General features: G+C 59.3%; 1 protein-coding gene and 1 long non-coding RNA gene across 2 annotated transcripts; both read right to left on the reverse strand.

Moving 5' to 3' along the window:
• Positions 1 to 5,821: 5,821 nt before the first annotated feature.
• On the reverse strand, positions 5,822 to 6,228 carry LOC132533859 (uncharacterized). Its single transcript, XR_009545600.1, has 2 exons — positions 6,196 to 6,228; positions 5,822 to 6,165 (listed from the first exon to the last, which is right to left on the reverse strand). It is a non-coding gene; the product is annotated as an uncharacterized LOC132533859 (long non-coding RNA).
• Positions 6,229 to 7,135: 907 nt separating this feature from the next.
• SBK2 (SH3 domain binding kinase family member 2) lies at positions 7,136 to 14,281 on the reverse strand. The gene is made up of 4 exons (XM_007535209.2): positions 13,819 to 14,281; positions 12,053 to 12,307; positions 8,550 to 8,752; positions 7,136 to 7,750 (listed from the first exon to the last, which is right to left on the reverse strand). Exons 2-4 carry the CDS (start codon positions 12,303 to 12,305, stop codon positions 7,136 to 7,138), a joined length of 1,071 nt encoding a protein of 356 aa, XP_007535271.2. The 5' UTR covers positions 12,306 to 12,307; positions 13,819 to 14,281.
• Between the last annotated feature and the right edge of the window lie 1,065 nt (positions 14,282 to 15,346).

The following is a 15,346-nucleotide window of genomic DNA, read 5'->3' on the forward strand; positions in this document are numbered from 1 at the left end:
CACCGAGACCCCCAGGTGGAGGAGCTCACACAGCCTGTGTCTATGCACTGGCCCTGGGTACGAATCCCGTGTCTGACCGCTGTGTCTACACACTGGCCCTGGGTACAAATCCCGTGTCTGACCGCTGTGTCTACACACTGGCCCTGGGTACAAATCCCGTGTCTGACCGCTGTGTCTGCACACTGGCCCTGGGTACAAATCCCGTGTCTGACCGCTGTGTCTGCACACTGGCCCTGGGTACAAATCCCGTGTCTGACCGCTGTGTCTACACACTGGCCCTGGGTACAAATCCCGTGTCTGACCGCTGTGTCTACACACTGGCCCTGGGTACAAATCCCGTGTCTGACCGCTGTGTCTACACACTGGCCCTGGGGTCTGCTTTTTTTTTCTCTTTTTCCTCCAGGGTTATCTCTGGGGCTCGGTGAGTCCACTGCTCCTGGAGGCTATTTTCCCCAATTTCGCTGCCCTTGTTCTTGTTCTTATTGTTATTATTGCTGTTGGATAGGACAGAGAGAAATCGAGAGGGGAGGAGAAGACAGAGAGGGAGAGAAATAGACACCTGCAGAACTGCTTCACTGCTTGTGAAGCAACCCCCCTGCAGGAGGGGATCTGGGGGCTTGAACCAGGATCCTTACTCCAGTCCTTGCATTTCACACCATGTACACTTAACCCACTGTGCTACTGCCTGGCCCCCGTCTGCATTTTTTAAATTTTATTATCTTTATTTATTTATTGGCTAGACAGCCAGAAATCAAGAGGGAAGGGGGAGAGAAAGAGAGACACCTGCAGCCCTCCTTCACCACTTGTGAAGCTTTCCTCCTGCAGGTGGAGACTGTGGCTCGAACCCAGGTCATTGCACATTGTAATGTGTGTGCCACCACCGGCCCCCTGGGGTCTGCATTCAATATATATATATATATATATATATATATATATATATATATATATATATTCACTTGTCTGTGTCTATTCCAGATGCATTTACTTATTTATGTATTATAAGCAAGAGACGACAGCACCACTGGAGCTCACGGGGGGGGGGGGGTGATGGTGGTGCCAGGGGTCGAACTCAGGACCTCACACTAGCCAGAGCATCACTCTAGCACAGGAGACGCAGGGCATGACCTCGGGACCTCACGCTTTTGATTTCAGGGTTTTATCCACTGTATCACCTCCTGGCCTACTGCATGTTTTTTTAAAGACCAGAAACTTTTAGACACTTAGGTGTATGCTTTTGGTATTGCAGGGCCTCATAGCAAGGAGTCATTCGGTAGCTGTCTTCCAACCCTTCCACCTCCTGGAACCTGCCTGGGAACCAGAGGGCAGGTCAGCATCAGCCCAGGCAAGCTGAGCGGAGTTCTCCTCCCCTGCTTCCAGAGGAAGGGGAGGGAGCCAGACCCCCACAGAGAGGAGAAGGCTCTTATCCCTGTGTCTTTAGGAAGCTCCATTTTCCTTTTACACTGGAAAAGCATTTTTTTTTTATTCCTGCCAGAGGTATTGCTGGGGCTTCATGCCAGCACTAGGAATCCACTGCTCCCAGATAGGACAGAGAGAAATTGGAGAGAACAAGGAAATAGAGGGGGGAGAGAAAGACAGACACCTGCAGACCTGCTTCACTGCCTGTGAAGCGACTCCCCGGCTCAAACCCACATCCTTGCACTAGGTCACCTGTGTGCTTAACCACGTGTGCCGTGCCGCCCTGTTGGTCTGTGTGTGATTATGTTCTGCAACTGTGGCTGTGCGCTGGGTGTCAGCTGTGGCCACGAGTCCTCCGCCCACCCAACCCCCCAGGGCCCCTTTGGGTGAGTGTCTGCGTCTCCCCTGGGTGCCCCAAGGAGTGGGGTGCTGGGCCCCAGGGCTCCAGGCTGTGCTGGGAGGGGCTGCGCCATGAAGGGCCCAGCCTGGTGTGTGTGGGGGTCTTGGCTGCCTCTGTCTCCTGGGGTCCCCACACACATTCCTGCTCTATTGTACACACACTCTTTCCCTCTCTCTCCCCTCCCTGCGGCGCACTCACCACACACTGTTCTGTCTGTCACACCCAGGCACCACCCCTGCTCAAGCTGTCACCCTCACAGCAACCCTCGTGCACCACACAATTCCTCAGACTCACTATTGTCCTCACACTCTCATGCCACACACACACACTCTCTCTCACACACATTATCACACACATTCACACACACATTCATTCACTCACACTTACACACACACACATAGTCACACACACAGTCACACTCAAACACACTTTCACACACTCACACTCTCATTCACTCACTCTCACATTCACACACATTCATTCACTCACTCTCACACACACAGTCACATTCACACACACACAGTCACACAATCACACAGTCACACACACTCACACACACACACTCACACACAGTCACACACACAGTCATACTCACACACAGTCACACACACACAGTCACTCACGCAGTCACACTCACACACACTTACATTCATTCACTCACACACACAGTCAAACTCACACAAACTCTCACACACACATTCTCACACTCACACACACATTCATTCACTCACTCTCACACACACACAGTCACACACACAGGGTCACACACAGGGTCACACACACGGTCACACACACAGTCACACTCACACACAATCACACTCACACACACATAGTCACACTCACACACACAGTCACACTCACACACACAGTCACACTCACACACAGTCACACTTACACACAGTCACACACACAGTCACTCATGTAGTCACACACACACACTCACACACAGTCACACACACACACTCACACACAGTCACACACACACACACACACACACACACACACACACACACACACACTCACACTCTTACCCTCCCATACACAGCGTCACACACGCTCTCGCACTCCCTGTCTCTCTCTCCTCATGAAAGCAGGTCACCCCTGCAGTGTGAGCTCTAGAACATGTGACCAGCAGTCCTGGGCAGCCCTGGGTTCGAGGCCAGCTGGGCCCTGGCTGTGTGGGGCCCCTGTGTCTGCTCTGCCCTGGACCCAGGGCACAGTGAGTGCTAAGTACTCAGAGAGGTCTCCCAGTTACCCCATTAGCGCTGCCTAATTAGTGGCAATGCCTAATTAGTGCTGCCCAGGCCTCCCCCTGAGCGGGGCCGGTCTTCACCTCCCAGCTAATCTCCAGCTGCTGCCACCAATTAGCACCCTCAGCCTCCCCGCCCCACCCCCAGTCCGCCCCTCCCGGGTTTGGGGGACACATTCTTGGCTGAATGCTTGGGCTATTTCAGAGTCAACAGAGGATGGCCCGCAGTTCCCGCTCCTGCCCACCCCCACTCCTCCCATCTTGTCCTCCCCTGACTGCCCCCTCCCCTCCAGGAAGCACACCTGGGTTGCCAAGACAGAGCCTGTTGTTTCTCTGGACTGCACCCACATTCCTGGCTCCCTGGGGTCACCCTATGCAGGCTGCTGCTCTCCCCCCCCCTCAGGTAACACCTCGGAGGCCCCAGCAGGGCACCGGGAGGGGTGCGAGCGACACCGGATCTCCCTGGAGCAGGCTGGCAGTGGGCAGGCCGCCAGGCAGGGTGCTAGGAAGAGGGAGTGTCTGCAGGTGGCTGCCAGAGGGAGGTGGGGGGGGGGTGCGGGCTGAAGTCCCCACTGCACACGGGACACGACACACATGACCTGTGCACAGGGGGCCCAGGCACTCACACATGCGCTGGTGCTCCTGGCATGTTCAGCTGGACAGGGGGCTCTGGCAGGACGCCTGCCCTGGTCACCCCCACAGTCTCTCCATCTCCCTCTCTCTCTCTCTTACACACACACACACACACACACACACACACACTTTATTTATTTATTTTTGGTGCCTGCACTATGAATCCACAGCACCTGGAGGCCTTTTTTTTTTTTTTTTTTTTAATATGGAGCAGAGAGAAATGGAGAGAGGAGGGGAAGACAGAGAGGGAGAGAGAAAGACAGACACCTGCAGACCTGCTTCACCGCCTGGGAAGCGACTCCCCTGCAGGTGGGGAGCCGGGGCTCGAACGGGGATCCTTGTGAGGGTCTTTACGCTTTGTACTGTGTGTGCTTAACCTGCTGCTCCACCGCCTGCCCCCACAAACACCTTCTCTCTTCCTGTCTCTCCTCTTTCTCACACACACACCTAGCCACCTAGTCTGTCCTCTCTCTGTTTCTCTCTCTGTGTGTGTCTTAATGAAAGGATTTCTAATATGGGATGATCTCACTCTCAGGCCGAAGTTGAAAAACAAGATTAGAAAAGAAAACACAAGTCGAACCTGAAATGGAATTGGAGTATTACACCAAAGTAAAAGACTCTGGGGTGGGTGGGTGGGTGGGGAGAATACAGGTCCATGAAAAAGGATGAATGAAATAGTGGGGGTTGTATTGCTAAATGGGAATCTGGGGAATGTTATGCATGTAAAAAAAAAAAGAAGTAGAAACGCAAAGCAGAAATTGACTGAGTTTGGAGTATGGCACCAAAGTAAGAAAGCAGAAGTACACTAGAGTTTGCAGTGAGTACCCTCCCTAATACTTCCTCTCCACTTTTCCAAGCTTTGGGTCCATGATTGCTCAACAATTTGTTTGGCTTTGTATGTTAACTCTCTTTTTAGTCACCAGGTTCCAGATGTCATCAGGATGCCAGCCAGACTTCCCTGGATTGAAGACCCCACCAATGTGTCCTGGAGCTCAGCTTCCCCAGAGACCCACCCTACTAGGGAAAGAGAGAGGCAGACTGGGAGTATGGACCGACCAGTCAACGCCCATGTTCAGTGGGGAAGCAATTACAGAAGCCAGACCTTCCACCTTCTGCAACCCTCAATGACCCTGGGTCCATGCTCCCAGAGGGATAGAGAATGGGAAAGCTATCGGGGGAGGGGGTGGGATATGGAGATTGGGTGGTGGGAATTGTGTGGAGTTGTACCCCTCCTACCCTATGGTTTTGTTAATTAATCCTTTCTTAAATAAAAAAAAAATAAAATAAAAAAGAAAGGATTTCTGTAATTAAAAAATATATTTTTATTGGGGCCGGGTGGCGGCGCACCTGGTGGAGCTCATGTATCACAGCGCACAAGGACCCGGGTTTGAGCCCCCAGCCCCCACCTGCAGGAGGAAAGTTTTGTGAGTGGTGAAGCAGGGCTGCAGGTGTCTCTCTGTCTCTCTCTATCACCCTGATTTCTGGCTGTCTCTAATAAATAAAGATAATATTTAAAAAAAATTAGTTAATTCTTGGGTAGACACAGAGAGAAATTGAGAGGGTAGGAAGATCGAGAGGAGAGAGGGGGAGAGACAGAGACACCTGCAGTCCTGTTTCACCACTTGTGAAGCTTCTCCCTGCAGGTGGGGACCAGGGACTTGAACCTGGATCCTGTCACTGTAACGTGAGCGCTTAACCAGGTGCGCCCCCACGCCTGGCCCCCTTTCTTTCTTCTCCATCAGTGTGTCTCTTTCTGCGTTTCCTTTCTTCTCTGAGTTTCTTTTTAATTTTTTTATTATCTTTATTTATTTATTAGATAAAGACATAAATGGAGACGGAAGGTCAGTCCCCTGCACCACCATAAGCCGGAGCTGAGCAGGCTCTGGGGGGAAAAAAAGGAGAGAGAGAGAGAAGACGCCTACAACACTCCCCCGCCCCCGCAGCTGTGCAGGTGTGCAGCTGTGCAGGTGTGCAGGTGTGCAGCTGTGCAGGTGTGCAGGTGTGCAGGTGGGGACCAGGTGCGCCACCACCCAGGCCCTCTCCCTCTGTCCGTCTGTCTCTCACACCACCCCATTCTTCTGTTCCCTCACAGACGCGGCAGACAGACAGACAGCACCCCAGACTCCAGTGCCAGCCGGCCTTTATTTGCAGGGAGAGCAGGCTGTGCCTTTGGGTGGCAGGACCCCCAAGAGAGGCCAAGAGGGGCCGGGGCACAGAAAGCCCCTCCCCCAGGGCTGCGGGACACAGGGACACAGGAAGATCCAGGACAGACAGCGCCGCGGGACGGCTAGGGGCTGACCAGGGCAGGGGCCGGGCACAGGCAGGTGAGACCCTGCCAGGGGAGAGAGGAGGCCAGAGGACAGACACAAGGCCCCTCAGAGGAGCCCCTCTAGCGACTGCTCTCCCTCACTCACCCCAGCTGGCTCATAGGCTCTGCCTGGCCTGCCCTTCTCCCTGCCCCTCCTCACTCACCCCCTCTCCAGCTCTCCCTCCTCACTCACACCCTCCCTCCAGCTCTCCCTCCCCACCCCTCCTCACTCACCCCTCCCTCCAGCTCTCCCTCCCCACCCCTCCTCACTCACCCCTCCCTCCAGCTCTCCCTCCCCACCCCTCCTCACTCACCCCTCCCTCCAGCTCTCCCTCCCCACCCCTCCTCACTCACCCCTCCCTCCAGCTCTCCCTCCCCACCCCTCCTCACTCACCCCTCCCTCCAGCTCTCCCTCCCCACCCCTCCTCACTCACCCCTCCCTCCAGCTCTCCCTCCCCACCCCTCCTCACTCACCCCTCCCTCCAGCTCTCCCTCCCCACTCCTCCTCACTCACCCCTCCCTCCAGCTCTCCCTCTCCACCCCTCCTCCCCACCCCCTCCCTCCAGCTCTCCCTCCCCACTCCTCCTCACTCACCCCTCCCTCCAGCTCTCCCTCTCCACCCCTCCTCCCCACCCCCTCCCTCCAGCTCTCCCTCCCCACTCCTCCTCACTCACCCCTCCCTCCAGCTCTCCCTCCCCACCCCTCCTCACTCACCCCTCCCTCCAGCTCTCCCTCTCCACCCCTCCTCCCCACCCTCTCCCTCCAGCTCTCCCTCCCCACTCCTCCTTACTCACCCCTCCCTCCAGCTCTCCCTCCCCACTCCTCCTCACTCACCCCTCCCTCCAGCTCTCCCTCCCCATCCCTCCTCCCCACCCTCTCCCTCCAGCTCTCCCTCCCCACTCCTCCTCACTCACCCCTCCCTCCAGCTCTCCCTCTCCACCCCTCCTCACTCACCCCTCCCTCCAGCTCTCCCTCCCCATCCCTCCTCCCCACCCTCTCCCTTCAGCTCTCCCGCCCCACCCCTCCTCACTCACCCCTCCCTCCAGCTCTCCTTCCCCACCCCTCCTCCCCACCCCTCCCTCCAGGTCCCTCACTCACCCCCTCCAGACCACCCCCCTCCTCCCTCTGCTCACTCGCCCTCCTCCACGCCCCTCTCCCCACCCCCTTCCTCCCCCTCCTCCCCCTCCTCCCCCTCCTCCCCGCCCTCCCGCAGCCGCCAGGGCCGCCCCAGATACTCGGTGACCGAGCCCACGGGGCGCCTGTCCCCGGGCCGGGGGTCCAGCAGCCCCCCCAGGAGCGCGTCTGCGGCGGGCGCCAGGCCGAGCCAGGGCCGGGGGCGCAGGGGGGCGCGGGGCTCGGCGCGCCAGGCCAGGAAGTCTCCGTAGAAGGGGTCGTCGGGCAGCGGGCGGTCCCAGGGGAAGCAGCCGGTGAGGCCGCAGAAGAGGAGCACGCCCAGCGCCCAGGCGTCCAGGCCGGGCCGGATGGGCAGCCCGGCGGGCAGCGGCGGCGGCGCGCACAGCTCGGGCGCCGTGTAGGGCAGGGGCGGCCCGGCCAGGCGCAGCAGGGTCCCCCGCGGCCGCGTGTGCCCGAAGTCGGCCAGCTTGACCCGGCGGCAGGCGGCGTCGCACACCAGCACGTTCTCGGGCTTGAGGTCCCGGTAGACCAGGCCGAGGCCGTGCAGGTGCTCCAGGGCGCCGGCCAGCTGGGCCGCCACGCGGGGAGCCGCGCCCGGGGGGAGCCCCACCTGGGAGCGGGGAGGGGTGGTCAGGGAGGGCGCCCCGGAGGCGGCGGCGAAAGCGCCACTGGCAGAGGGGGGAACCCGTGCCGGGGCCCTTGAGCCCGAGGGGCCGAGGCGGAGATTCAGGGGGGCTGGGGACATGCCTGGGGTCAGGGTCGTGCCTGGGGTTCATGGGCATTCCCAAGGCTCAGGGATATTCCTGGGGTTCAGGGTTGTTCCTGGGGGTCAGAATCATCCCTGGGGTTCCAGGGACATGCCTGGGTTTTCAGGGTCATGCCTGGGGTTCAGGCTTGTTACTGGGCTCAGGGTCATGCCAGGGGCTCAGGGTCATGTCTGGGGTTCAGGCTTGTTACTGGGGTCAGGGTCATGCCAGGGGCTCAGGGTCATGTCTGGGGTTCAGGCTTGTTACTGGGGTCAGGGTCATGCCAGGGGCTCAGGGTCATGCCTGGGGTTCATGGACATTCTCCAGGCCCAGGATATTCCTGGGGTACAGGGCTGTTCCTGGCTTTTCAGGGTCATTCTTGGGGTTCAGGGACTTGCCTGGGGTCAGGCTCATGCCTGGGGTCAGGGTCATGCCTGGGGTTCAGGCTTGTTACTGGGCTCAGGGTCATGCCAGGGGCTCAGGGTCATGCCTGGGGTTCAGGGTCGTTCCTGGAGTTCAGGGTCATTCCTGGGGTTCAGGGCCATGTCTGGGGTCCAGGGCCATGTCTGGGGTTCAGGGACATGACTAGGTTCTTGGGGCTCAGGGTTATTTCTGGGGTTTGCTGCAGTGCTGGGGCTGGGGGTCCCATGTGCCGTCACCCACCTTGGGCTTGATGAAGGAGATGAGATCCCCATGCAGCACGGGCTCAGTCAGGAAACTGTAAGAGTCAGCTGACTCCAGGCCGATGCCGTAGGCTGCCACGATGCCGGGGTGCGAGCCCAGCCAGAGCCCCACACAGAACTCCTGCAGGAAGCTGCGCAGGGAGGTGGAGGCCTTGGGGAGCTGCTTCAGGGCCAGAAATGTGCCTGCACAGATGGGACGGGAGAGAGGGGTCTGCTCTCCTGGACCCCAGCCTGGGTCCTTGCCGAGGCCCCTCCACCACCCAGCCCTGAGTCCACCTAGATCTGGAAAGCCCAGTCTCTCCTCAGATCCAGCCCTGACCCCTCCTCCCTCAGGCCCAGTGGTCCCACAGTCCCTCCTCCCTCAGTTCTGAGCTCAGAACCTCTATGCTATCTCTTTTTTTCTTTTTAATTTAATTTTATTTATTATTGGATATACACAGAAATTGACAGAGGAGGAGGAGGAGGTAGAGAAGGAAAAGGACAGAGAGACACCTGCAGCCCTGCTTCACCATTCGTGAAGCTTTCGGCCTCTAGGTGGCGACGAGGGGCTTGAACCCTGGCCCTTGCACACTGTAATGTGTGCACGTAACCAGGTGTGATACCGCCTGACCCCACTCCATGCTCTGTCTAACCCCTTATTCCAGCACAGATGCTGAGGACAGTGGGGAAAGCCAGCCCACACCAGTGGGCCTGGGGGCAGTGAGATGAGATTGACTGTGGGGCAGGGGGCAAGCACTCCTAGACCCTCGGCCTCCTGGAGGCAGGGCCTCTGGCCCCTCCCCTTTGCTCAGGGCCCAGCCCACAGGACAGAGAGCAGCAGGCTGCAGGCTGCAGGCAGTGACAGCCCCCCCCCCCCACCTGCTGAAGGGACCCCTGTGGTCTCTTGATCCCTGCCTATGGTGGCACCCAATGTGAGACCCACAGGAGAACTTTCTGTCAGCCCAAGAGAGCCTCCACCCCACTCCCCTCCGCCAGGCCAGGAGAGTGGGCAGGACCCCTGCTCAAGGGCCCCAGAGTCCTGCACTTCCCTGACACAGGCCCTGCGCCTTCTCTCCCAATTCATGACAAGTCCTCACTCTCCATCACAGAACAAGGCTGTGTTTGCAGACAGAGACAGATTTTCTTTTTAAAGATTTATTTTATTTTCCTCAGAGACTAGAGCACTGCTCAGCTCTGGCCTAAAGCAGTCTGAAGATTGAACCTCGGACCTCAAGCATGAGCTTTCTGGAGGGTTCCTGGTATGCGCTATCTCCCTGGCTCCCGGGGACAGGCCGGTACAAGAAGGCGGCCCACACCCCATAGGACCAGAGTCCGTACAGAAAGAGACAGGGGCAGGGAGCTCGCTCGGTCTATAGGGACACCAGACTTGGCTGCCTGAGGTCTCAGAGGCTCCGTCTCAGTCCCCGACACCACCTTATGCCAGAGAGATCTGGCTTCTCTCTCATGACCAACCAACCAACCAATCAATCTTATAAAGAGAGAGAGAGAGATTAGGGCCAAGGAGAGACCCAGTGATATAGCCATAAGCCCAGAAACATGGGGCCCTGGCTTTGGTCCCCCACACAGCAGAAAACAAGAAAGACAGGGCAGGTGGTGGCGAACTGGGTTAAGTGCACATAGTACAAAGCGCACAGACTGGCGCAAGGATCCCGGTTCGAGCCCACCGATCTCTATCTGTAGGGGGGATGCTTCACAAGCGGTGAAGCAGGTCTGCAGGTGTCTTTCTTTCTCTCCCCCTCACTATCTCCTCATCCTCTCTCTTTGTCCTAGTGAATGAAAAGAAGAAAAGAAAAGGTAAAATATAAAAATAAAAACTAGGGGGAGTCGGGCAGTAGTGCAGCGGGTTAAGTACACGTGGTGCAAAGCACAAGGACAGGCATAAGGATCCTGGTTCGAGCCCCCGGCTCCCCACCTGCAGGGGAGTCGCTTCACAGGCGGTGAAGCAGGTCTGCAGGTGTCTGTCTTTCTCTCCCCCTCTCTGTCTTCCCCTCCTCTCTCCATTTCTCTCTGTCCTATCCAACAACGACGACATCAACAATAATAACTACAACAATAATAAAAACAACATGGGCAACAAAAAGGAAATCAATATATTTTTTTAAATCTTTAAAAAAAAATAAAACCTAGAAAAAGAGAAACAGGCCAGGTGGTGGTGCACCTGGTTGAGCACACACATTACAGTCTTCAAGAACCTGAGTTCAAACGCCTAGCCCTCACCTGCAGGAAGAGAGCTTCACGAGTTTCTCTCCCTCCCTACCCCCTCTCATCTCAATTTCTGTCTCTACCCAACAGAATCAAACAGAAAGACAGGAACAGAGAGAAGGTGACTGGTGGCACAGGAGCCCTCTGGTTTCATAAAATAAATGTACCAAGCAACCCAGGAGGCAGGGCAGCGCTGTGCCCTCAAGCATGAGGCTCTGAGTTCAACCTCTGATCAGATCAAATGTACCAGAGCAATCTGCTCCTCTCACTCTCTCCTTCTCTCCTCCTCCCTCCTGTGTGATAAGCAAGAACTAGACTACAGCTACAGAACAGAAAAAGACAGCGCAGACTTTTTAGCCCGGGAGGTGGAGCAGAGGGGTCTGATGCAGGCCTTGAAGCCAAGGCTGCACCCTTGGACTGAGCCAGAGCTACGCCTAGTTGGGCCCCTGCTCCCCCGCATAAAGACTCACATTGTTTGTTTTGGGTTTTAAGAACAAGGCCCTGAGGAGGAACCAGCCTGGGGACAGGTGGACCTCAGCCGCCCACCTGGGAGCGGGTGTCAGGAGAGGACATCAGGCGCCCCTCCCTGTCCCCACACCCCTTCCTGCCCCGCCATGTGGGGGTGCATGCGAGGGGGACAGGCATGCTCATCTCTGGGTCCCCATACCTCCCAGGTGGCCTCTGGAAGGTGGGATCTGAGCCAACATCATCTCCAGGCCTCTGGGGAGAGAAAGGGTGTGTGTGCTTGACGGGAAGTGGGTGTCCTGTGCTTGCTATGGCCTCGAGGGTGACTGCCAGGGTGGAGGTCTCCTAACTGTCCCCAGCACCGGAGGCAGCAGACAACTTAGAATCACAGTCCGGGAGTCGGGCGGTGGCGTAGCGGGTTAAGGGCAACGTGGCGCAAAGCGCAAGGACTGGCTTAAGGATCCCAGTTCGAGCACCCGGCTCTCCACCTGCAGGGGAGTCACTTCATAGGTGGTGAAGCAGTTCTGCAGGTGTCTGTCTTTCTCTCCCCCTCTCTGTCTTCCCCTCCTCTCTCCATTTATCTCTGTCCTATCTAACAACAATGGCATCAATAATAACTACAACAATAAAATAACAAGGGCAACAAAAAAGGAATAAATAAATATTTTTTAAAAAAGCTTAACAACAACAACAACAAAAAAAAGGATCACAGTCCATGGAGGAGAGTGAGCTCAGAGAGGGTGGGTGGGCTCCCCAGCACACACCGCATGGAGCGGGCACCCGGACCTGGCCGCCACCACCTCCCAGACTCCTTACCTTTCTGGCGGTGGGTGACCAGAAGCACCCGGCCGTAGCGGCCTTGGCCCAGGGGCCGCTCGAGCTGGTACAGGTCCTCCACCTCGGCTTGCACCAGCGACTGCGTGCTCAGGGCCATCATGCCTTCCAGCGCCAGGGCGGCCTCCTGGCCCTGCCGAAGCTCCTCGGGCGTCAGCCCCCCCAGGTCCTCCTCAGCACCATTCTCTGCGGCCCCCGCCTCCTCCTTTGTCTCCACAGATGGTTTGTCAGGCATCTCTGCAGAGACAGGCGAGGTGACAGGGGCAGGGGCCAGAGAAGAGGAGCCTGCAGACCAGCAGAGTCTGGGGAGAAGGGGCTGGGGGACCCCTGGGTCTCGGGAGGAGGGGCTAGGAGACCCCTGGGTGTGAGGGAGGAGGGGCTGGGGACCCCTGGGTCTGGGGAGGAGGGGCTGGGGACCCCTGGGTCTGGGGAGGAGGGGCTGGGAGACCCCTGGGTCTGAGGGAGGAGGGGCTGGGAGACCCCTGGGTCTGGGGAGGAGGGGCTGGGAGACCCCTGGGTCTGGGGAGGAGGGGCTGGGAGACCCCTGGGCCTGGGGAGGAGGGGCTGGGAGACCCCTGGGTCTGAAGGAGGAGGGGCTGGGAGACCCCTGGTTCTGGGGAGGAGGGGCTGGGAGACCCCTGGGTCTGAGAGAGGAGGGGCTGGGAGACCCCTGGGTCTGGGGAGGAGTGGCTGGGAGACCCCTGGGTCTGAGGGAGGAGGGGCTGGGAGACCCCTGGGTCTGAGAGAGGAGGGGCTGGGGGACCCCTGGGTTTGGGGAGGTGGGGCTGGGAGACCCCTGGGTCTGGGGAGGAGTGGCTGGGAGACCCCTGGGTCTGAGGGAGGAGGGGCTGGGAGACCCCTGGGTCTGGGGAGGAGGGGCTGGAGACCCCTGGGTGTGGGGAGGAGGGGCTGGGAGACCCCTGGGTCTGGGGAGGAGGGGCTGGGAGACCCCTGGGTGTGGGGAGGAGTGGCTGTGGAACCCCTGTGTTTGGGGAGGTGGGGCTGGGGGACCCCAGGGTCTGAGGGAGGAGGAACTGAGGTCTCACTGGCAGTTGTCACTGTGACTCAGTTTCTCTCTCACCAGGGACTCTGAGTACCTGGCAACCCATCACTGGTGTGGGTGAGGTCAAGTTTGCGGTCACAGATGTCCCTTGCCCCCCCTCCCCAGGGCCCAAGGGTGAAAGATGAACCAGATAACTGGAGACACCCCTCCTTGTTTCCACAGCAAACAGACGTGAGTCCTGAGGTGCATGAGTAGCCCAGCTCCTAAGAGCAAACAGGTGCTCGGTGCCCCCAGGGACTCGGGCTCTGAGGGGCTTGGCCGGCACTGGGGCTCTGCTCTGAGCCCTGAAGGGCCTGGCGTCCAACTCCAACAGCCTCCACACACACCTGCTTTCTCCCTCTCAGGTGCAGGGTCCCCCAAACCCCTTCTCCCTCACACCTAGGGGTCCCCCAGCCCCTCCATTCTCAGAACTGGGGCCCCAGCCCCTCCTCCTTCAGAACCAGGGGCCTCCAGACCCTCCTCCCTCAGAACTGGGACCCTAGGCCCTTGCCCTGAGCCTTGCACACTCTCACCTTCTTAGCCCCGCGAGACCCCTGGCTTCTTAGCCCATCCCTCAGCCGTGTGGGGATCTGCCTGCGGCAAGAGGTCCAGCCCTGCTGTGCTGAAGCACCACCCCCCCACCCCAGCCCAATCCAGGGTTCAGGTCACCCGCCTGGGTCACCTCAGGTGCTCAGGGGTCGCTCACCTCCTCCGATGCCGGACTGCGGGCTGGGACCTGAGGCCGCTCCCTGTCCGAGGCTGCCTGACCCTCCACTGCCCGCTGTGGTCAGTGCGGGCACCGGAGCCCATGCCAGGGAGGCCAGTCCGCAGGAGCGGGACACTCCCCTCCCGGCCCCGGGCCCCGCCCTGACCACTCCCCCAGCCCTCTGCAAGGAAGGGGTCCCCCAGCCCCTGCTCCCTCACACCCAGGGGACCCCAACTTCTCCCTCAGACCTGGGGTCTTTCGTTGTTGTTGGACTTAGGGAAACTTTATTAGTCTTTTAGGAGCAATGTAGTCTAAACATGAGTAAAGGTAAGGAGTAAACTCCATGGACAGACAGACAGACTGGAGGGAGAGGGTGAGGCTAGTCCAGAAGAGACACGCAAAAACGGACAGATGGACAGATGGCGCAGTGGGTCCTCACCTTGGACATGAGGTCAGTTCCCGCCCAGCTTCTCCCCAGCCCAGGGCTCTGCACCTGCCCCTCACACCCACGGCCCTCCCCTCAGATCCCCTATCAGACCCAGGGGTGCAGACCCCCGGCCCCACTGGAATCTGGACTCACAACCATGTCGTGCCCCCCGTTCCCCCCAAGGCCCCTTCCTCCAGTTGCTCCACCAGCTGCTTCTCCACCCCGTGTCTGAGGTCACCCTCTCTACAAGGCTCTGGAATCTCTTTGTCTCAATTTTTCCCAGACAGCACCCAGTTCTCATGACACATCCACCCCTTGCTCCACCACCAGAGCCTGTCTGACCAGAGGGCCTAGGGAGGCAGCTGGGGGCCAGGGAGGGCCAGCTGGAGGGAGGATTTTATCCTCTTCACCCCCTCCATGGTGGGCCTGAGGGAGGAGGGGCTGGGGGAACCCTGGGGGCCTGAGGGTGGAAGGGCTGGGGGGACCCTGGAGGCTGAGGATGGAGGGGCTGGGGGACCCTGGAGGCTGAGGGTGGAGGGGCTGGGGGGACCCTGGGGCCTGAGGGTGGAGGGGCTGGGGGACCCTGGAGGCTGAGGATGGAGGGGCTGGGGGACCCTGGAGGCTGAGGATGGAGGGCCTGGGGGACCCTGAGGCCTGAGGGTGGAGGGGCTGGGGGGACCCTGGGGCCTGAGGGTGGAGGGGCTGGGGGGACCCTGGAGGCTGAGGGTGGAGGGGCTGGGGGACCCTGGAGGCTGAGGGTGGAGGGGCTGGGGGCACCCTGGGGCCTGAGGGTGGAGGGGCTGGGGGACCCTGGAGGCTGAGGATGGAGGGGCTGGGGGACCCTGGAGGCTGAGGATGGAGGGGCTGGGGGACCCTGGAGGCTGAGGATGGAGGGGCTGGGGGACCCTGAGGCCTGAGGGAGGAGGAGATGGGGGAACCCTGGGGGCCTGAGGGTGGAGGGGCTGGGGGGACCCTGGAGGCTGAGGATGGAGGGGCTGGGGGACCCTGGGGCCTGAGGGTGGAGGGGCTGGGGGGACCCTGGGGCCTGAGGGTGGAGGGGCTGGGGGGACCCTGCGGCCTGAGGGTGGAGGGGCTGGGGGA

This window comes from Erinaceus europaeus, chromosome 2 (assembly GCF_950295315.1).
Source record: "Erinaceus europaeus chromosome 2, mEriEur2.1, whole genome shotgun sequence".
Classification (NCBI taxonomy): domain Eukaryota; kingdom Metazoa; phylum Chordata; class Mammalia; order Eulipotyphla; family Erinaceidae; genus Erinaceus; species Erinaceus europaeus.